Here is a 21,963-nt window from a genome sequence, read left to right as displayed (position 1 = left end):
AACATGTCCCTCGCTATAGCAGTCGAGGAGGTGGTGAAAGTGTTGCGGAAGCTTTACCGGTTGAAGGCTGAAGATGCCGCGGAATATGAAGTGGCCGTCAGGGACGCTTTCTCACGCATAATGCGACTTTTCGAAGTGAAGAACAAGGAGGAGATCCGATTGAAAGCCAACATTGAATCCATTGGAGAGTTCACCGCCCGCTACTGCGCAGGGCAAGGGTCGATTGAGGCCACATCAGACACCATTTTGGGCTTTTTGACAAATGGTCCCGTTGCAAATGGAAATTATTTGCAGGAGTTGCAAGAGCTGATCAAGGAGTTTGACCTTGATGCGTCGGACACCTCGATTGGCCACTTGATTCGAGAAAAGCTTGCAAAAGCCGCGCGAGTGTTGTTGCGGTCGCTGCTTGATACCGAAAAGGAGCTCCAAAAATATGTCCGTCGGTGCTTGTTGTACGACGTCAGCTATTATGGACACGAGACCGGGTACCAAGCTAGTGACGAGTCGCAAAAATTGGCGAGGTTGGTTCAATCGACGCCGGTGATGATGATGGGAGGAGAAGAGGAAGAAAAAACCGTTTTCCAGAAAAGTGGCATCCTGATGCAAAGGCACACAGAGGTGTTTCATCCACTAAAGTTGGTCATTAATCGCGAATCTTTTACCAAGATTTACAACTGTTTATCCCATTCATTCATGTGCGATCCAGAACTAAGTATCGCCAAAGTGGCATGGTGTATCGTGCAACTATTCAAGCAGCACGAGAATATAATCTTTTTCGAATCGAAATCAACAACGGCAACTTTAGCGCGCTTGCTACCGGAACGGTTTACCTTGATCAACGAGAGGCTCTTTTTGGGTGGGGAATCTAAAGTGCATCCTGCCCGAGAGAAGAATATGTTGTTACCAGAATTGAAACAGTTGTACTCTGAGTTGTGCAAATATTCTGCCGACGCAGATCCAGACTTTCCCGATTTGTTTGCCCATTATTACAATTTGTACTGCACCCACCCTGCGGTCGCGTGCACCAGAGACAATGAATATATCCAAGAAGTGCATGCAACTGTCGCGATATTGACTGACCCTGGCAGCAAAGACGTGCCTCTTGACGGTCCCATATCGATGATTCTTCTGTTGCAAACTCATCTTATTGCAAGCGACTGCCAGGATCTCTCGTCGACCCTCCTCATGAGGCAGAGTTTTTTCGAGTTTCACGAGCAGTGGGACCTCAGGAGGCGCATGCTTTTCATTTGGCTCAAGAAAGTGGAACAAATCGCGAGCATGTCCGTAAAAGAGACCACCCAAGACCGGCTTTTAAAGCGTATTCTACGAAAATGGCACATTCGATCGAGACAGGTTGAGTTTTTGAATGCAGAGGTGATAAACTATCGTCGACAAGTTCTCCAAGAACAAACTTTGTTAAAATTCAGGAAAACTGCGGCATCGTTGGGAGTGGATGAGGCAAAAGCCGATGCCATGGTTACGAAGAAATTCTTAAAAATGTGGCAAGAGAAATGCTCCAGTCTGATGGAAAGTGAGAGCCGCGCGTGTGAAATTGACTGCGTCAATTTATGGAGACGCCATTTCACGGTATGGCGCTTTTTGGCGTCGCAAGCTGCAGAGAAAGCCAAAAGCTTGAGCATCAAGTGCAGCGAAGAAGAAGAGGCTCTCGAGAGGAAACTTTTGCTTCGAGTATGGACCTCTTGGCACAGGAAAACACTCGTTGACTCAAATTCTCGACTTTTACAGAAAAAATTATGCAACTTCAAGACTTTACACAGGGGGAAACTTACAGCAAGCTATTACCAAAAGTGGCTCAAACTTTTCAAGTTTAATCTTGAATGCGAAATTTTGCGAAATAAATTTTTAGAATCAAGATCCAGGAGCATTCTCGTGAATTGGAGGCACCGAGTGCAACTGTTGGAGATTGCGCACGATTTCCACTCGAGACACAACACCCATGTCACTTCCAATTTTTTCAAAAAGTGGAGCGCCAAGGCATCGCAAAACGCCAAGGCCGATGATGCCAATCGCCGATTTGTTCTCAGAACTTCACTACGGATGTGGAAACTCCACTATGATTACAAAAAATTTGAGCGAGAAGCCAAAACCAGACTTCAAGTGCAACTTTTAAAGGCCTGGCGCTTGCGTTGCATAGGAAGAAAACTTGCAGCTGTTAAAGATGACAAATTGGCGAGACAAATATGCGCAAGATTGAAAACTAGATGCACAACAAGGCTGTCGCTTGATAAAAAGGCTGCAGATTTCATCGAGTTGAAATTGAAAAAGAATACCTTTTCAAAACTTGAAAATCGTTTGGCTCGCATCGAAAGTCTCCAACAATCGTCCACAGTGACCCAGCTTGCCAAATTCTTGCAAGTTTGGAGAGGACGCTTGTCCAATTTTAAACACTTGGAAAAAGTTGAATTCAAGGAGCAGAACTTGCCCAAAAAAATGCTTATGATTTGGTTACAAAAGACCGATGATGCAGTAGAGATGCGTTTACTGCAGAATGTGGAACAACTTGATTTGTATACTGACCAGTTGATCAAACGAAAATATCTTCGACTCCTTCGGCAAAGGCTTGATGATGCACAAGCTTATTTCTCGCCATTAAATGACATTGCCAACAACTTTAACAGCATTTCTTGCGTGAGGCCCTTTTTTACTCGGTGGCAAGAACGGTGGCGTGTAGTTGAAAACTTGGAAGATTTAGCTGGAGAATGGAACGAGACACTCCTCGCGAGCAGACTTGGAGTCTGGTACGCAAAGTGGAGCGCAATCAGAGATATGGAGGAAGAAGCCGCTGATCTTATGGATCAAAACATTTCCAAAATAGTCAGGGCAATTATCCAACGCTGGGATTTCAAGTACCGAAAGAATATCCGGAGGCATCACCAGCTCTGCGAGGATTTCAAATTGAAAAAGGACCTGAAGCAACTACTAGATTTCATGAACTTGTGGATCCACAAACTCAATGTCCGGCAAACTGTTGACCTTGACGAGGAGTCCATCTTTTTGAATAATTCGTCGCCTTTGGCCAGGAGAAACCAAATGCGAAGGTCGCTGAGCCTTACTCCAGATCGAAGCAGAAGGTTGACCACTCCGCGGTCGAAACGCTCGAGTCCGACAAGACTACAGGAGACAACGCAAAGGATCAGAGACCAGCGAACCCGGAATTTGCTGGAAAGATTTGCCAACATTAAGGAGCTGCCCTCGCCCAAAAGGCGCCCGCAGCCGGTGCCTTTGAAATTGGAGTACCTGGTGAATCTACCTCCACCTTCGCGAACTGCAAGTCCCAGGCAGCTGCCGGCAAATACAAGTTTTGACGCACCGCCAAACATTGTCAACACTGCCAAGAGAATGGGCAAGATTCGACCGATTTCCTTCCCGGTTGAAGAAGAAGAAAAGGATTTACGGATTTCGCCGCTCAATTTGTTGAAGCAAGCTAGATATGCTACGAATATTTAGATTGACCGAATAATTTAGTTGAGAGAAGGGAAGAATAATTGATAGTTTTATTCATCGGACGACATCATCATTTATTTTTCTGTTTCTTTTCCTTTCTCTTTTTCATAGACATGAATGTGATCTTCGAGAACCACCGTGGACCGGAGTAAATTTTTTGACGCTTGATTCGTGCCTGCGACGAAATCCTCTACGATGACTTGAAAAAGTCGAAGTATCGTTGAGCTGTCAGCAAGTTGGGCGCGCCAAAGCTTGAGTAAAACGTCTATGCTTATTCGTTTGTAAATCTTGGCAGAATGCAAATGTTTCCAAGTATCGTTGTCCAACTTTTCACTGGTTATGACGAGGTCAAAATCGCTGAGGTCAACACCATTCTCTGTCTTGTCGTAGATTGCATTTGAACCGTGTAGCTCACCGAATCTGGTGACCCCCGTCATGCACGCTGGCACGTCTATATGTATTTTGACATGGGTGTCCTCTTTTACGTAGTCATTCACAAACGCAAGGGCTTCTCCTCCAGGATAATTGAAGCTCGACGCGTACCCCATTTGAAGCGACAAAATAGCGCCAAGACCAGCCATCAACGTTATGATTACTGTAAGTAATTTCGTTGAGTAGCTCAAGCTCCATTTCATCGACAAATTAGCTAGCCCATTGGCAGCAGCAAGGGTGAAAATGGGGATCGTGTACACGATAAATCGCCATTCCTTGTGTGGTTGGAAAGACATAACCGCGATGTAAAGTATTGAAGACACAAACAAGATCCGCAACGAGTTTCTAGCTGGGTGCTGGACAGTTCCTGGTTTGCTTGTTTCTCCCGAGTAATCCTCAGTGGGATCGCCGGCAACACCAGGAAGTGCCAAAATCAAAATGGTTGGGGGCCGAAACAATTGGAAAAGGTACTTTTTGAAATAAGCTCCCCATGGCTCGACGCCCCAATTCACAGACTCGCCGCTGATAATGTTGAACAAGAACGACTCCAACTCTGGCAAAACAGGTCTACCCCAGAAGTACGAGTCAATCGCAAACGAGGTGAATGCGCCAAATAAGGCGCCCGCGGCCAAGTAGATTCCATTGGCAAAGATGTTGCTCTGGCCAAAGCCCAATGACGAAACTATGGCAATGATCGCTGCAAAGACGCCAACTTCCATTCTGAAAACCACCGCTGTGAATGCCAAATAGGTCAAACCTGTCAAGTCTCCCACCATGAGTTTGCTCAAGGCATAACTGACCAAGGGTAAAGCAATGAAATTCGGTAATGTTCTTGACGAATAGTAAAGCAAGTGGAACTGAGAAAACAACAAGACCGAGAACCAGAACCCAACCACGCCCTTGATCTTACTTCTTTTATCGCGGAACGTCACCTTGTTGGCGGCATCTCTGAGACGCATCAACATGAATACATTCAATAAACCCAAGATGCCTCTAACGAGACTCTGCAATCGGGACTGGTCCCCGTGCAACAAGTCCCTTCCAAACAAAGACGAAATGAAAACGGCCGGGGTTGCAAGTGCTGCAAGCACTAAACTGCCGACGAAAGTCCTTGGAACCACGCCAGGGAACTGTTTATGGTCGTAATTGTCGAGGTTTTCAATAGGCAAGATGCCGAAATTGAGAATGTCATGCACCGCTTGGATATTGAAGGACTCTTCAACTTTGGTATAGGGAGCTATGACGAGGTGGTAGGTCATCAATGCCACCAACGCGGCATCTAGCACCTTGTTCCACTTGTACATCATCTCTCAATAGGGTCTACACTTGCAACAGGCGGGGGGGTAGAGGTCTGGGTAAGGAATTTTGCGCCTTTACTTTTGCAAATTTCGCAATTTCGCAATATGTGGAGGTGAAAAATGTCTACTTCAAAACTACAAAAGACAATACCCCCCTGTTTTGCTCTTTTTCCGAGGAATGGAAGAGATCCCAGATTTGGTCATAGACTTGCCTCTTGATGGCGAGATCACCACTCAGAAGGTCCAAGCAACCCCGTTTGTGCCTACCTCGCTGACACCAACTCGGTTGGACAGGAAAATACCCATAACCATCGTCACCGGGTACCTTGGGTCTGGGAAATCAACGCTATTGAAACAAATTGGACTAAGGTCAAAGAAACGGCTTGCAATCATTCTAAATGAATTTGGTGACTCCTCCGTTATTGAAAAATCGGTGACTATCCAGGACCAATCCGAGAGCGTTGAGGAGTGGTTGGACATTGGCAATGGATGTTTGTGCTGCACCGTGAAGGATAGCGGTGTTAATGCAATTGAGAATCTCATTGAAAACTCCAAGGACAAGATCGACTACATATTGCTAGAAACAACGGGTGTTGCAGATCCTGCTCCCATCGCCAAGATGTTTTGGCTAGACGAGGGATTGGCGTCCAATATCTACATCGATGGCGTGGTGACTGTCGTTGACTCAAGCAATATAATCAAATGCTTGGATGACGTTGGCGGCCACTGGCACAAGGAAAACAGCCTTGAGCAAATCGAAGAAGGCGTGAGCACAGCCCATTTGCAAATAGCCATGGGTGATGTCATCTTGTTAAACAAATCGGACAAGGTTGACGATGCGTCCGAGATCATTTCCAGGGTCAAGGCAATCAACGACACGTCGCCAATCTTGCCCACGAGCTTTGGAGATGTCGACACAAGAGAGATTCTAGACTTGCATGCTTTCGAAGCAGCAAATAGTCGCAGGTGGACGGCACCTCTGGCGACTTTTCACGACCACCGCATCACAACTGTGGCACTCGAGTTCCCGTTTTTCCAAAATCCTTCGGCTTTTGCAAAAGTTGAGCTGTTTTTGCAATCGGTTTTGTGGGAAAACGTCGTGAATGGGAAACCGGTTGAGATACACCGACTCAAAGGTCTATTGGTTTGCCGTGATGACGTGCGGGTGGTCCAGGGTGTACGAGAAACCTATGAGATTATAGAGAATGGGACGTTACTAGACGGCGTCTCCGCAAACAAATTGGTCTTTATAGGCAAAGATTTGTCCAGGCAAGACTTGGAGATTGAGTTGGGTAAGTTTTTATTAGATCTAAGTAAAGAAATGTGAACTTGGGCGCGTAGTTGCATCTGGAGGCCCTATAAAATTTTCTGGAGTGAAAATTTGAAATTTTCCCATTCCAAACCTATAAAAGCAAAAGATTCAAGGCAAGTTCAATTTCAACGATACAGCTGTAATATTTGGGGTTTTTTTTCATTATTTAGGATATGTCCAAGTCTGAGCAAGCCTCAGATCGCAAACCAGATGTCAAGCCAGATGTTAAGGCAGATACGAAACCAGACAAAGCTGTGAAAAAGGGGTATAGAAACCCAGCGTTGCGCATGATGGGGATCAAAAGAATCTCGCTACCTTCACGTAACTGGATGATTTTCTGGTCCGTGTTAGTTGGGATCGGCTCCTCGATTGCGTATGACAAATACGAACAGAAACAAATACGGAAGAAATGGATGGCAAGTGTGCAGCACCTTGGAGAAGAGATATATGGCATTGATCGAATTCCGCGCAAGTTGACCATTTACATTGCGCCTCCTCCCAATGACTATCTCGACGAGTCGCTTAAATTGTTTAAAAAATTCATCAAACCCGTGCTCAATTCTGGAACATTGGACTTTGAGATTTTCAGCGAGAACAGACAGGGGGATATCAGAGCGAGTGTGGCTCAAAGAATCCGAGACTTGAGAATCAAAGAGGCCAGCAAAGGAGGAGCCAAAGAGAGTTCAAATATTGCTGAGCCTGAGCCTGTCACTGCCCAAAAAGTGCCAGCTGCTAATGTTGACATGATTGACACGGAACTAAAGGCCCGGTCTCTGTTATACAAGGCAGCAGACGTGTTGGGATTGTATAGAATCTTCCCCAAGGAAATCGAGATAACTCGCGACGATTCAAACGATGATGTCCCCGGTGGGGTAATTTGCATTGGCAGGGGTGCTTTCAAAGAGTACATTAGTGGATTGCATGAGGGACTTCTTGGCCCACTAGTCAAGCCCGAGGCCGTCGCGGCTGAAGAAGAGAGACGAGCCAAAGAACTTGCGGAGAAAGCCAGTGGTGCACAAGGCGGCGATGACGATGACGATGAAGCCAATTTGAAGCCAGTGCCCATGATGTACATCAGTGGGAAAGGGTACCAGGATGCTCCACTTGCCCCCGAGTTTGACATGAGCACCACCATCAAAAACGAGCATGGTGTTGCACAATTCTTTGAGCAGCCAATCTATGTATTTCCCGTTCCCAAAGTCCAAGGAATCTTGAACATTCCAACCAAGATATACCGATACTTCACCAAGAGATTTCTCGCAGACGATTTTGGAGATCGAACGAGCCACATTGTAAATAGGGAGACGAGGCCGTTTGTATATAAGGACATCTTGATGGCAAAGGAAGAAGAGATGGATTGGCCTCGTAAATGGGTGCAAAAGGGAGTTGAAAAGGGGTCGGAATGGGTTCAGGAGTTGGAGTATGACGACCGAGTCATTTCCCGATTACGAGTCTTTGATGATAAAAAGTGATATTTCCATCGTGTAGATATAGAAAGAAAGAGACATTGTTTACTTTCTAGCCCATAAGGTGTAATTATAGATGAAACCATTCTCGTTGATGTCCTTTTCGACCAGTTCTTCTCCCGTAAAGTCAACCAAATCTCCATCTGGCAATTTCACCCACTCGTGCATGTCAAACTCAAGAAACGTATCCATTTCCACAGGCGAGTCATCCACATGTTCAATCTCCGTGATGAGTAAATAATCCACTAGGTGCCCCTTGATGACCTCATTGTAAATCTCAGCACCGCCAATGATAAACACTTTTTCAACAGGTCTCGCCAGCAAAAACAGTAGTGCACTCTCGATTGAATTGGCATGGATCAAACGTTCGTCAACTTGGCGATTCTCAAAAGACCTCGACAACACAACGTTGATTCGATCAGGTAGTGGTTTGAACCTAGGAGGTATCGAGTCCCATGTTTTTCTTCCCATGATCACGGCATTGATGGCACCAGCTTGAGCAGTCCGCGTAGTGACTCTCTTGAAATACGCCATTTCCTTGCCTAGTTTCCATGGTAGGCCGCCTTTGTTGCCTATTCCAAACAGCGGTTTGAGCGCTGCCACTATGACCGACACCGTGGGTTTCTTCATTCCAGCGCTAGTCGATTGATTGATTGACTGATCAAGGCATCCATCGTGCCCTAGGAATTGTATAGAGTCGCGTCAAGCACGGGGAAATTTTTTCCCCCTCCCCGCGCGGCGCGCTCGCCGTTGTTGTTGCTGTTGTTGCTCCAGAGTGGTGGCAGTGGTGATGGTGATGGTGATGGTCTCAATGGTGAAAAATGCACTCTGTTGATGAGGGCTGGCTGGCCCCGCCTTTTCGATTCAAAAAGTATACATTAACACCTAAATGAATTAATTATACAACAAATAAAGAACTAGAAACTAAAACATTGACAGGAACAAACAAAATGAAAAAGAAAAAAAAAGAACAAAAAAAGGGAGTTGGAGATATCAAGAATGGGGGGGTTGAAACTCGCTCACTTCTTGGCCTTCTTTGGTGCAGCAGCAGGAGCACCAGCGTCAGAAGATGCACCAGCAGCAGCCTTTTTAGGGGCAGCGGCCTTTTTGGCAGAAGCTGGCTTGGTGACCTTCTTGGGAGCGGCTTTCTTGGCTGAGTCGGCTTTCTTAGTAGATGGGCTCTTGCTGGATGCAGCTTTCTTCTCCTTGGGCTTTGCAGGGGCGCCGCCGGCCTCATCCTTGGCTGTCTTTTTGGAGGCGGTCTTCTTTGCGCCTCCCGAGGCAGAGGCTGCCTTCTTGGGCTTGGGCTTGGACACCTTGGCGACTTTTTCCGCCTTGTTCAATTTAACGGGTCCTGAAGGTCCTTTTGGCTGCAAGAACTCGCCAGCCTCGACACCTTTTCTCAAGGCGGTGTTGAACAATGAGTCGAAATTGGCAAGTTTAATGTCATTGTTGCTCTGAACGTATTTCTTAAGGGCTTGACGGCTGAGTAGGAATTGTGTTAGTATCAATAAAAAAAAAAGACACTCTTTTTTTTGTTGGTGGTGTTGTGGTTTGGTTCAACACGAGATACATACGATGATCCGTTTCTTTCCTTTAAAGTGGAAATAGCTTCCTTGATCATAACTGGCGCCCGTTGTTAGTAATTGACCATCTGAGAGAAACTTGACCAGTTCAATGGTTTCAAGCTGTCATGGCAAAGTTGTGCATGACCAACCCAAGCCAACCCCTCCCCAGGGGAAAAAAAAAGGAGGCATACCTCTATAAGTTTTTGCTGGTGCTGTGGCAGTAGACATCTTGAATGTGGTTGATACGGATTCTCTAGTTGTTGAATTGAGTTAAAACCCAAGAAAGAAAGAAGAAGGAAAAGGAAAGAGGGAAAGATTGTGGTGGTGGTGGCAATCGGTGGGTGATGTGGAAATAAATATAAAAGTGGTGACTATGGGATTTGTTATTGTTTTGCTTCCCGCTGCCGTCTGTTTGTTGTGGCTTCACGAGAGCCGTGTCGCGACAGAGACGGTGTGTCGCGACATGCATATTTACGACACACTCCCCGACGGTCTCATGATAAGAGGGGGTAGTGGGTATAAGACGGGGTTGACGGCTTTTGCGGGCCCTTGCGTTGTTGGTACTTCTGAGGCCATATCCACTCAATCTCCCTCTCTTGGTTGTATCCGCCGGCAGGGGCACTCCTGCTGCTAGAGCTCTACTTGGGTTGTACTCGTGGGTTGGCGTCTCTGGGGATTATCGTCTGCTACTGCCACCACCACATGGTTATTTCACACGCAATAGAAATCCCGCGCATATAAAAGGACCGCCTCCAACAAAAAGACGGTCTTTTTTATACCCTCACCTTCAATTGTATACAAGGCAAGAGTCTCCCACTCCCGCCTTCTTAAACATGATGCGGTGCAGCAGTTGTCTCAACTGACATCATCCTTTCCCGCGAAACGCTTCACTTGATCGTAAGTGTATGGGATGGAAAGGCAACACCCAGAAAATCTCTTGCAACCAAATTGTCTACAGCACATCTGCACTCCTTTTCTGAAAGAGCAAAGACGAAACCCGCTACGAAAGGGGGATCCAGATCTCTACGTCCATTGCTGGGGAGTGTTCTTTGTTTGGTTTTTTTTTTTTTTTAACTTTGTCTTTTGGTCTAAATGTATTGTCTCTCTAATATGCCTTCTATATCGTGCAGTCAAGGACACACTTCTTGCTCGGTCCACAGATGGTTGTCCTCTTCCAACTCGTAAATATACCTCTTGTCCTTATCCTGTTCAAAATAGTCGACGTGGTTCACGAATACGGCCACCACGGCAAAATTCTTCAACCCATCGTCGTCTTTCTTGCCGTCGACACCTCGCTGGATCTTGTCAATCAACTTCAGGTCCTCCTCGTTTATAGGAGACTTGGGCATGGGTTTCCGAAACGAGGTCTTCATTGCTTTAGAGAGGCTGTTCCAGTGTCTTTCCAACTCCTGCGTCCATTCTTCACTGGTGGGTGGTACAAGATCAACGGGGCTGAGGGTCGCGTCACTCGAGTTTTTAGCCGCAAAGTTGGGAGATATTAGTGTAGTGTGAATCTGCTGTTTCTGCGGAGTCGAGTTATAATCACCTTCTTCCACGTCTCCCGCCTCTCTTCCCCGCGCCTGCACATTCTCGGGTATGTACACGTTGGGATGGTGATCCTGGTCTAGTAGCTTGGCCTGGCCCCGGAGTCTCACCTGCTTCCGAATATTGCTGAACCAAAACACGGCATCGACCTTGTCGTTCGCAAGCAACTCCTGGTACTTTGTCATTCTCTTGTCGGTGGTAAACGTAATCACGTTCGACGACTTGTTGTCAAATAGCCACCCTCTAAAGATCAACGTCCTGTTGTTGGGGTAGCCCGTCTCGGAATCGATGGTTGCCAACTGAAAGCTAGTAAACGGCGGCTTGTGGTTAGTAGCTGCCAACTCCTCCGTGACACAACTGTTGAGCAATTGCACCCACGGCGCTTGATGGATAAACTGCACCATGGCTCTAAGCAACGGAACCCTTTTCACTTCTTGATCCAAGAGGGAAAAACGGGAAAGGTTTCAAGACTAAAAACAAAAAAAAAAAAAAAAAGAATCAAATCAACGAACAAAAGAAGGGTATTGTTGAGGATACGCTTGTTGGTATATAATGGAGTTTGTCAACTATATAGGGAGCAGTAGTACTAGTAGGAGTACTAGCAGTAGTAAGTATCGGTTGCTGCTCTTGGTGATTTCGTGTTGGCAAGAAAGAAAGAGAAAAGACCAGCAAGAGAAAAAGTGAGGGTCAATCAATTGATGAAAGTATTCCTCCTGTTGGAAACAAACACCCACCTGGCAGATATGCATATTATTTGTAGGTGATCCCGTGCCCATGACGACTAGAATGAAGGAGGAGGTTGCAGACTTGGTGATCACATTGACAACTACTCTTCAGGCCGGCCGTTGAGACCTCAATACGATAAAGTTGGTCCAAACTGTGGGTCTCCAATCCTCAACCAGAGAAACTTGGGTGCAAATAAATTGCCAAAGTAGTTGCCCTTAATCGACAACCCTCACTTCCTCCGCCAAATACCAAACCTTTTCCAAGAGGCTCAAGCAACCTATCGGAAACCCTCTTTCTTTCATTCTAGAAAAAGTCATGATCTTGGTCAAAGTTTATCGGGAAACCGCTCCAAGTAGTTACCAACCCACACCCTCTTCACTAACGCGCCGCACGTTTCGCGGCTCTTGTTACTTCCTTTTTTGGTTTTTTTTTCCACCACACAATCCAGTTCCTTATATCAACACACATCTCCACATTTCACCGGGTTATATTCCTCAATTCCCCACATCCTTGATTCCTCGATTGTGCCCAGTAAACAGCCCAAAATGCCACTTCAGTTCACCAAAGTCCCGAGAGACTCGGACCTTGTCTCCAAAATAACTACTAAATTCCCTTACTACGACAAAGTGCAGCTCATAGCACCCGCGGGAGATTATTCAAAAACACCACCTCTGCTCAGGGCATCTTTTCAAGAATATGAAACCAGCAACCTCTACCAGCTCTGTTTGGACAGCCCCAAGGAAACATTCATCAAAGCTATACCGCAAGATCAAACTTCTCTAGCTCCAATTTTCCAAAACTCGCTAACTTTGAGCCACGGCCAAGTCACGCTAAGATTGAGTCAGCCGTCATTTCAGAAATGCCCCAATTTGCAAAGCCGCAACAAGGGCAAAATCACCAAATTGAAGCTGGAGAAGATTGGCCATGGTGGCAACTACAACGCTCAGTATCGCTACGAAATTAAAACCGAGGTCGCTGTACCTGAATTGAAGACCATTATAAGCACAGTGTTGCCTCGAGTGAAGGTATCCATATACTCTCTAGATCTGGATTCCCAGTTACCTATAGCGAAATCCATCGCTGCAACTCCTAAAGTTGCTCACTTGGACATCTGCGACAGATATGAGGCATTGACAATTTATGCCAATTTCGATGAGAATCAAATCGTCGATGCAAACAAACTTGAAACCCAATTCGCCACACGGTTCACCATCTCCAATACCATCTCCTCTGCTCTAAGCGACCTAAAATGGCACTTGCTCAGTTTGCACCAGGGAGAGCACCATATACTCATGCAAGACTGTGGCGATCTGATTCACGTTTACGAGATCATATAGACAAAGAAAACTAAAATTTCACGTTTAAATCTATTTACATGAATAAATAACTGAAACAGTATCCGGCTGCTATATATAAGTTGAAAAAAAAAAAAAAAGTTATAAATACATTATCATCATCATCATCATCGTGATCATAGTCATCAGCATCGTCATCGCATTTCCGTATTCACGAAAAATCCTTAAACAACTCATCAATGGGGAAATTCTCAAACATATCCCCACTGTTCAACTCAAACACTGACGGGTACGCGAGATTGCCACTAAAGCCTCCTGGTCCAAAACTGCCACTTGCACTTGCCATGGCAGCAGGCGCTGGACTAAATGAAGTGGTGGCGTTGGCATTGGGATCCATACTATGGAAAATACTGGGCGTCTGAGCAACAACGGGATTCATGCCAGAATCGTGAATAAACCGGCTTGAAGTATCGTGATTCTTCATATTCATCATTTGCAACCATATGGTGTCGACTTGATCGTTGGGCCTATAATCCTCTGAACTACTTGTAGATGCAACAGAATTCTTGTGATGGAGCACGTGCTCTTCGGTGGTGCTGTTGTTATTGTTGTTGTTGTTGTTGTTTGGTTCAAGCGAACAACAGCTTTTGGCCAAATTTCTTGTCTTTTCTGCCTTGCTTACCTTTTTCATCTTTTGTATCCTCGTTAACGAGTTTTGAGCAATGTGCTCCAACTCGGTCAACATCTCAATCGTAAACGGCGGACACATGATCGATGGCTTGTACGTTTCAAAATACTCGTCCGTCAACATCACTTTTAAAAAGCTCTGTGCTTTTGTCACAACCCAGGCATAGTAATATCTGTGGGAAAGCTTGGCGATTCCATCTCGATAAGTATCCCAGCATTTCCTCAACAAGTCGGTGAAATTCACCAACTTTTGATACTGTGTTTGATACCCAATGTCCATCGAGTCGAGGGACTTCATCTTAGTATCGTGATCATAAAGCTCTTGCATAGAATGAGTCCAATACTTGAGCCTCAAGTAGACTCCGCAAAGAACAACCATGGACTTGTGGGCAACCATTTCAAAGCTCGGAGTAGCAATCAAGTCAATCGAGTTCTTAAACATGTTTTGATTGTGACTGACACACCGACTAAAGCAGTGCATAACGTCATCCATAACCACAACCAACATTTTCTTGATATAGTAGAATGCAAGCTGCAAGTTGTTTTTTTTTTCATAGTAGTTGAACAAGTGAAGGTAAATCGACACTAGGAAAAAGCTGGCCTGGAAGTAAATTTTCAACTTGATTGCATTGGGCATGGCATGCTTGGGGTTTTGGTCCAACGCATAGTCATGAGCATAGCTGCCATAGTTTTCTTTAAAGTGTATTTCCAAAGGGTTGAGTGTTTCCGTCAACTCTTTCAATTTAACCGTTCCTCGGACTTTTGAAATAAGACGAAACAACTTTGTCATCAGGCCGTAAACAACATCAAAGTCGGGAAAACAACTAGAGGCAATTTTTTCTAGCTCGACATCCCTCACATTCTGATTACCCGGTTTATAAAAAGGGGGCTTTGTGTCAAAGTCATCGGGACCAAGAGTCATGCGCGATCCACTGGCCAAGGCATAGTTCAAGTCCTGGATGAGCAAGAAAAACCAAAGCTTTCTTCCCAAATTGTCGCGCCGCTCATCCTTGTAGCTCTCGTGGAAATAGTCCGGGTCTCGATGCAAGCCAATCGAAATGGCCATTTGAATCAAGACGGCATTGGCAACACGCGCATCGCCGCCATCGATACCGTCGCCATCCTCGGGTGCCAACAGATGGTAGATTCTCATCATCAACGCCAATTGCAACAAGGTTATACTGGCACTTCTAGCAATGTTGAACTGGTCTAGGCACAATTGTGCCACATCAATGACATCAATGTTGATGGGATGATTCAACAAAAACTTGACCGACTGAGCTTGCGGACATGGGTCATCGGTTTGGAAATTGATCTCATTGACTGACGAGTCGTGAGAAAACAATGAAATGTAGCTGAATCTGAGCAAGATCAACAATATTCCCAAATAAGCAAAATCCAATTTTTTTTCAACATTAACCGTCACTTTAACAGCTTGGTAATCTTCGGCGCCAATCAACTTTTGGATTTGGTCTTGCAAGTCCATCTCGTCCAAAAAGGGCATAGCCACATACAATTGAGCAAAGAATCTCTTGAACAATTTCCAAAGCACTTTTTGCTTTGGCAACACGAGTCTAATCTTTTCCACCAATTCCATTTCGGCATCCAACCCACCTTGATAAAAGGCCAATCCCAAGCAAACGGCTTTTTCATTAAGTTTCTCTTGAGTAATGTTCAATTTTTTTTCTTGCGACAAGGGCTTGACTGCCGTGTCTCGATATGGTCTCACTTCACCATCGGCTTCGTCATTGTAAATTTTCTCGGTGAACTCTTTTTCCACTTGAGCTGCATTTTCTTCGGCGTGTGGTAAAAAGCCTTTGCCTCGGTACTTGTTCTTGATGGCATCCATATGTGTCCAAACGGGAACCATTGCGTTATCGACTCGCAATAAACTCTTCCATGCCAAAGGGCCAAAGTTCTTTCTTCCAAAAGATTGAGCATCTCGAGTTGGATTGTCGTGAAAGTCAATCAGGTCTTCTTCGCTATCGATTGGGTTGAAGCCCAACAACGATTTGAGTTCAATTGGTCTATTCTCCGAGTCAACTGGAGATTGAGGAATGGTGGACATTCTTGCCGCAAAAGCAGCATGGTCACTCGTGTTTAGCGAAACCTGTTCGCCAAATTGTTTCTGGAACATCGTGGTGGACTGGGCATTGGTTGGTGACAAGTTGAGATGGTTTTGCAGTCGCTGTTGCTTCATTGTGAGTTGTTGCTCCAATGAGTTTAGTTTCTGCTTGAGCAAGGACAATTCATCTTGCACTCCGCCCACGCTTCCAGAATCGGAACTTGTTTGCGGTGAAAACAAGCTCTTTTCAGGGTTGTAGTTGAAATTGAAACTCGTCGACGATGCAGGCATTGAAGCATTTGAGCTCAAAGACGAACTGGTGGAAAACGTCGAGCTGTGAACTGTGGGGACGGTGGAGGAACTTGAATGAGCTGAGTAGTTGCCTAAACCACTTTGCGGGTGGCCATTCCCGTTGCTTGTGCCCTTGCTATGGGCCAGCTCCTTGGCCCATTCGCCATTGCCTCCTTCATGGTCAGCAGTGTCCGCCGCGTAAACGCATGGACTCCGTTTATATTTGACACACGTGGAACACGGATTCCCCAAATCGCACTTGACCTTGCGATTTTTACAAAACACGCAAACTTTTGAGGCCCTTGACCTGACTTTACCCATGACTTGGTAACAGAACCAAGCCTGCTGCTGCTGCTGCTGCTGCTGCTGCTGCCTCGGCTGCTGCTTCGGCTGCTACTTGACTAAAGCTGATTGAATGACCGGGGAAGACAGAATGGAAGAAAAAAAAGCAACCAAAATGAAATGAAAATGAGTACAAGTAAAGCACCACCAGGTCTGTCTCCTTTATTTTTTGGTTTTTTTTTTTGTTTTTCCAGGTTTCAAAGTTGACTGAAGAAAGCTTTCAAGCTCACGGCCAACCCAGTTTTAAACAAACAAAAAAAAGGACGTTTGATGCTAAATTTTCCCAGAATCACCTTGGTACTTTTGTTAAAAATGGTGGGGCTAGGCGGGAGGCTAAAGTGGGGTTAGGTTTTGCCTGTTTGCTTGAATGGAGGACCAGGACTAGATGGTATAGCTGGTTCAGCAGTAACAACAGAAGAACGTGTTGTCTAGATGCACTTGATAGCCATATTGGCAACACTTTTCCAGTATGGATGGCAACAATTGCATCTGTTTAAATATGTGGTTTTTCCAAGTAGGCTGTCTGTCTGTATGGCTTACTAACTCTAGTCACTTGCAGCTGAGTTAAAGAGAGAAAGGACAGAGGCTGTTCAAAAGTACACTACCCGAGGTCATCACCACCCAAGTGCCAAAACACACCCTTTCTATCACCATGAGGGCTCATGGTTGAACCACATCGTGTGGTTGCAAGTTGGTCACTGTTTGTTTCCGACTACGTCCTTTAGATAAGCGGATAGGCACTTGATATCTTTCGCTCTCTCTGTTTTTCTTTCTCGTGGTTGTGTCCTTCTCAAGAGTTGTCTCAAGAAATGAACGACGCCGTGAAGATCTAGACGGGTTGAACCTTGCTTCTGTCAATGACTAATGTTGACATTTACAGTTTCATAACCCTTTCCCTCTTTGCCAGGTTGAGTCTGTGGATCTCCTTAAAAATGCACAAGATACCGAACCGCAGGCACAACAAGAGTGTAGAAGAGACAGAGAGAGATAGCCGCGGCCGCGATTATTCCTATTATCAACTCCACCCATCTTCGCCACCAGTGAGTGGCAATGGCCACCGATTGTTTTCTAGTCGAGTTCAGTCGCTGCAATCGGTTCAAACTGTACACTTTGATTCAAAACGCCGTGCTACACCTAATCTTAGTCTCAAATAGCCTCAGACTAACCCCACCGCCGCGTTAAAGTTTTCTTGAATCTTTTCACCAAAAGGATCAGCTAGTGGTGTTTACACTAAAACTGGCTGACTCATAGACCGAGCTGGAAACGCGCTTGGAATTCACAAGATGCTTGTGCTCCGTAACCCGGTCCCCGCTGTGTCTTGTCGGATGTGTAAAGCAAGGGCTCTTGTCTTTTTTGGCTGTTGTATATGCCCCCCCTCTGGCTGTCTGCCGGCGCAGATTGCCGTTGTTACACAGCCATACTCCCTCGCTTGGAAGGGTAAAAAAAGGTGGGCACTTTTCAGTTGTACATTGCCTGCAAGATGCCACGCAATTGATCTCGTCACACACGTCTTTCTAGTTTACTTCCCGTGATAAGAGGAAGCAAACTAGAAAATAAAGCAATATAGAATAAACCCTTGGTGGAGACTCGTTCCTTTCGTTCCTTGTCTTTTTTTTTTTTTTTGTTTTTGGTGTTTTAGAGCTCACTAGCCCTTGCATCGTTGAAAGCGAGGTTATTTCCTTTCAAGAGGGCCGCTTTTTAAACCTCAATTGGGAACAAGACCGGTTCAAGAAGCCGAACAGCAAGTAAAGAAAGGTCATGGCTTTTCCTCTGCCTCTCTCCCACCTTCGCTCTTTGTTCAACCAAAACAAGGCGAATGGACAGCGTCAACTTCAGTCAAAAGCGGAGAATTAGAGTCTGTACTTGGGGGGAGATACATTGATGTATATGCAACTATCGACATTTTCTCTCACCTTTTCGTATCTGTTTCTCGCGTTATGCTTCTCCCGTCTGCAAGCGCGCGCAGGGGGTTGAAACCGAGGCCATCAGGGTTGGTACCAAAAACCATTCGAAACGCTCGAGATATTCTATTATTCTCTCACTTTTCTTGCCGCCCGGCACCCCGATCCCCAATATCTATGAAGGAAACAAGCTCTCTGCACACTAGTATACTGCTTCAGCGGCTTATTCTGCTCGAATCGAAGCTCTACATTTGAAAAGTCTAGCCCCGGGAAGATAAACCGGGACTTGAAGGAATAGGCGAAACTTGTTGATGACAAATTGCGCACGTGTCCCTGCAATAGATACCCTGCACATCGAATAAATCCAACTACAATAGACTGCGTGTGTCTTCTCACACAGCTCTCTCTGTATGTGCGTTTCTCCCATTCCAAGTCACGAATTTTCGTTGTTCAATTCGGATTCCGGGTAAATACGCGTTGGGGGGGGGAGGAAACATTGTACAAACGCTATTTGGTTCGTGAATAACCCTCTGCTTCTGCCAGTCCCAAAATTTTCAACAACTCTATGAGGGCTTTATTTTGTTGTCGCTGTTGTTTATCTTTTGTCGAACGCATTGGAAGATTCATCCCGCTCCCCCACTTGCTGCAAGAGGTTCAGCCGGATCCGATCTTGGTTCCGTGAAAAAAAAAAAGGGCGAGAAAGGAATTCTTATTGAGGATTTTCCAAAAGGACAATCGGCGCTATACTGATGTACATGATCGATCGTGGGGATGTATGTCCAGCTCTTAAAAGTCCTCGCTTTGGCGTGACGACAGTTCTTATGCTTGTTTCGATTGCCACTGCTGCTTACTTCCCAAATGGCCACAACTTACGAGCAACCTCGGGAAGGACGGCTATCGGTCTCGCGAACATCCGAGCCGGAACCTCGCTTTCCCCCAAACAGGGTAGGGTCGGTCTGATTGTCTCCAATTGCAACGTCTGCATTGTACCTTGATGATAAATGGAAAAGTGTGCCGTGTTGGGTCTTTCATATTCTCAGGAAAGAAGCACCTCAAAATAGGAAAGCAAATATCACGCCGTCTGTTGTGCGGCTCGCTCACGTGACTCTGCTTTCTTATCAACTCCCTCTCGCTCCCCCCCCCCCACGGATACCAAAGGAGAGTCTGTTAAAGACTGCTGCAGTAGTAACCATAAAATACATCCTCACTCGCGTTTTGTCATTAAAGTAACCTATTCTCAATTCAACTATACATATATATGTGTGTACAGGCAAGATGGTATCGGAGGAATTTCAAACGCATGTGATTATCAAGTCGTTACAGCAGTTGGGCTATCAAGAGTTGGCTAACGATTTGCTCGTCCAGTATCGAACCAGGATCCAAAGTCAACAATCGCAGGAAATCCCATCGCTCTTGAACTGGTTTCTTCAAACCTTGAGAACACACAAGTATCAAGCGATTGACGACTACTTGCTTCAGGCACTCGAGGGCACCAACAATGATCTCGCCGAGTTTGTTGAATTGACAAACTACCAAGGGCAGGACTACCACTCCCTTGTCTATGCCATCTTATACATGATACGGAGGATCAATTTTTTTAAAAATAGAGACAAACTAGACGAGTTGCAATATATTTCAGACAAGTTGCTACCATTGCTTGAGAGCTTCAAAGCTGCAGAATTGAAGGACTTGTTCGAGGCAACGATATTGCTGAGACTCGAATTTGAGCAAGAGTCCAAAATATTCCTCAACAAAGACATTTCTACTCAACGCTATTTTTTCGACTTGCCCAATGTCGACGACGACTTGAACCTGGTCCAGGATGCGATATTCCAAAAGCTATTCATATTGTCGCCCGTGGTGTTCAACTCCGTCAGAAATGTCCCCTTGTTGACGACCTTGGTTGAGCAAGCGGTCAAGTACAGACAATCTCAATCTCCGCTATATCTTCCTCCACGAAGCAAGCATGACCGCAAAAAGGTCACCGATCCATTGGCAATCAACAGCTTTAACGTCACCAAGTTGATGCGCACGCTTACCCACCACTCGGACGAAGTTTGGTTCTTGAAATTTTCCCCGCTGGGGAAATATCTCGTGACGGGCTCGTTGGACGGCAGAATGGTTTTGTACGACGTGCAAGAAAGTTTCAAGTTGATCAAAATCCTCGAACCAACCAATGCCGCCGATGATGCTGCCTTTTGCTCGTTTTCATCAAAGCCCACCAGTGGCAAGACAAAAGCAGTGATATACTGCTGCTGGGACCAAAACGAGCAGTATATCGTGAGCTGCTGCCTAGATACCGTGGTTCGAATCTGGGCCATTGGAGATATCCATAGAAAGCGAATAACCCGCAGTGAAGTCCACACTGCTCACGAAATTAGATTGATGACCTGCTTCTCATTGGGATCCGATATCAAGACATGGTCTTGTGAGTTTTTGCCGCAAACAAAGGAAGATGCCGCGAGCTCATTAACGACCCCGTATTTCCTCATTGGTTCTCCCGACAAGGTTTTAAAAGTGTTTGATTGCCATGGCGCCGAGATATTCGACTTTTACGCCAATTTGGAAGAAGAATCTGATCGCGATGACTTTAATTTCTTTCAAATGAAAACCAACTCCCGTCATGCCCACGTGCTAGACTTGGCTCCGCATCAAGAGCACCATTTGCTTCCTGGCCCGGTTCCTGGTGCCGGTCCTGTTCCTGTTCCTGCTCATGCTCCGACTCCTGCTCCTGGCCCTGCTCCTGGCCCTGCCCTCAGAGGCGGCGACGATGTTTCCATGAAAGATGCTGATGAAGGAACTTCGCGCCTTGCTTCAAACGGTGCCGAGAACAATAATGAAAACCCATTTTATCGCATCAACGATCTTGCAGTGACGCCAGACGGCCGAATCTTAATCACGGCAAACAACGACCAACAGCTCCATTTTTTCAGCATCCCCGAAGTATTTGACGAAAGTTCAACGAGCAAGAAACTCGCCGCAATCAACTTGAAAGGAAGGCTCACCTCGTGCTCGGTCTCTTCCAACGGCAAGTACGTCTTGATAAGCTCAGCACCAGATGAATTGCAAGTTTGGGACATTTCGCCCTTGTACAATTCGAAACCGCCTATTCTTTACCGCAGGTATATAGGCCACAGTCAGAGCACATACATCATAAGGTCTTCGTTTGGCTATCTAAACGAAGAAACGGGAGAAGAAGAGCTTGTTTTGAGCGGGAGCGACGACGGACATGTATATTTCTGGAAGTTCCACACGGGACAATTAATCACTCGTATCAAGGCTCACGTCGACTTGTGCAACGCAGTCGACTGGAACTTGAAGGGAGCAATCACCAAATCGACAGACTACGGCAAGATCTGGGGAAGTGTGGGAGACGACAAGTTGGTTAAAATCTGGGGAGCTTAAGAGCTACAGAGAAAAAGAAAAAAAAGGGAATACAATTAAGAAACATTCATCACCATCAAAACAAGTGTGGGATTTCTTTTTTTTTTTTTTTGGTCAATAAGTATCTAGCAGCTACGAAAGAAAAAACCAAACCTATAATTTTTAATTCTAACCATTCTTTTCATT

General features: G+C 45.6%; 10 protein-coding genes across 10 annotated transcripts; 5 read left to right on the top strand and 5 right to left on the bottom strand. All coding sequences in view use genetic code 12, as the record gives it.

Annotated features, from left to right (window-relative positions):
- Positions 1–3: 3 nt before the first annotated feature.
- LODBEIA_P61300 (uncharacterized protein) lies at positions 4–3,468 on the top strand (the record flags this gene model as incomplete). Its single annotated transcript, XM_066976540.1, has 1 exon — positions 4–3,468. One exon carries the CDS (start codon positions 4–6, stop codon positions 3,466–3,468), a length of 3,465 nt encoding a protein of 1,154 aa, XP_066833068.1.
- Positions 3,469–3,539: 71 nt separating this feature from the next.
- On the bottom strand, positions 3,540–5,204 carry LODBEIA_P61290 (uncharacterized protein; the record flags this gene model as incomplete). Its single annotated transcript, XM_066976538.1, has 1 exon — positions 3,540–5,204. One exon carries the CDS (start codon positions 5,202–5,204, stop codon positions 3,540–3,542), a length of 1,665 nt encoding a protein of 554 aa, XP_066833067.1.
- A 169-nt stretch (positions 5,205–5,373) lies between these two features.
- Positions 5,374–6,522, top strand: LODBEIA_P61280 (uncharacterized protein; the record flags this gene model as incomplete). Its single annotated transcript, XM_066976537.1, has 1 exon — positions 5,374–6,522. One exon carries the CDS (start codon positions 5,374–5,376, stop codon positions 6,520–6,522), a length of 1,149 nt encoding a protein of 382 aa, XP_066833066.1.
- A 158-nt stretch (positions 6,523–6,680) lies between these two features.
- LODBEIA_P61270 (uncharacterized protein) lies at positions 6,681–7,979 on the top strand (the record flags this gene model as incomplete). Its single annotated transcript, XM_066976536.1, has 1 exon — positions 6,681–7,979. The coding sequence occupies one exon, from the start codon at positions 6,681–6,683 to the stop codon at positions 7,977–7,979; it is 1,299 nt and encodes a 432-aa protein (XP_066833065.1).
- Positions 7,980–8,018: 39 nt separating this feature from the next.
- LODBEIA_P61260 (uncharacterized protein) lies at positions 8,019–8,603 on the bottom strand (the record flags this gene model as incomplete). Its single annotated transcript, XM_066976535.1, has 1 exon — positions 8,019–8,603. The coding sequence occupies one exon, from the start codon at positions 8,601–8,603 to the stop codon at positions 8,019–8,021; it is 585 nt and encodes a 194-aa protein (XP_066833064.1).
- A 389-nt stretch (positions 8,604–8,992) lies between these two features.
- LODBEIA_P61250 (uncharacterized protein) lies at positions 8,993–9,597 on the bottom strand (the record flags this gene model as incomplete). Its single annotated transcript, XM_066976534.1, has 2 exons — positions 8,993–9,458; positions 9,551–9,597. 2 exons carry the CDS (start codon positions 9,595–9,597, stop codon positions 8,993–8,995), a joined length of 513 nt encoding a protein of 170 aa, XP_066833063.1.
- Positions 9,598–10,671: 1,074 nt separating this feature from the next.
- Positions 10,672–11,490, bottom strand: LODBEIA_P61240 (uncharacterized protein; the record flags this gene model as incomplete). Its single annotated transcript, XM_066976533.1, has 1 exon — positions 10,672–11,490. One exon carries the CDS (start codon positions 11,488–11,490, stop codon positions 10,672–10,674), a length of 819 nt encoding a protein of 272 aa, XP_066833062.1.
- An 867-nt stretch (positions 11,491–12,357) lies between these two features.
- Positions 12,358–13,149, top strand: LODBEIA_P61230 (uncharacterized protein; the record flags this gene model as incomplete). The annotated part of the gene is made up of 1 exon (XM_066976532.1): positions 12,358–13,149. The coding sequence occupies one exon, from the start codon at positions 12,358–12,360 to the stop codon at positions 13,147–13,149; it is 792 nt and encodes a 263-aa protein (XP_066833061.1).
- A 169-nt stretch (positions 13,150–13,318) lies between these two features.
- Positions 13,319–16,471, bottom strand: LODBEIA_P61220 (uncharacterized protein; the record flags this gene model as incomplete). The annotated part of the gene is made up of 1 exon (XM_066976531.1): positions 13,319–16,471. One exon carries the CDS (start codon positions 16,469–16,471, stop codon positions 13,319–13,321), a length of 3,153 nt encoding a protein of 1,050 aa, XP_066833060.1.
- A 3,197-nt stretch (positions 16,472–19,668) lies between these two features.
- LODBEIA_P61210 (uncharacterized protein) lies at positions 19,669–21,798 on the top strand (the record flags this gene model as incomplete). Its single annotated transcript, XM_066976530.1, has 1 exon — positions 19,669–21,798. The coding sequence occupies one exon, from the start codon at positions 19,669–19,671 to the stop codon at positions 21,796–21,798; it is 2,130 nt and encodes a 709-aa protein (XP_066833059.1).
- Positions 21,799–21,963: the final 165 nt, after the last annotated feature.

This window comes from Lodderomyces beijingensis, assembly GCF_963989305.1.
Source record: "Lodderomyces beijingensis strain CBS 14171 genome assembly, chromosome: 8".
NCBI lineage: Eukaryota > Fungi > Ascomycota > Pichiomycetes > Serinales > Debaryomycetaceae > Lodderomyces > Lodderomyces beijingensis.
The sequence above is the reverse complement of the archived record's forward strand: the minus strand, read 5'-3'. Positions and strand labels throughout refer to the sequence as shown.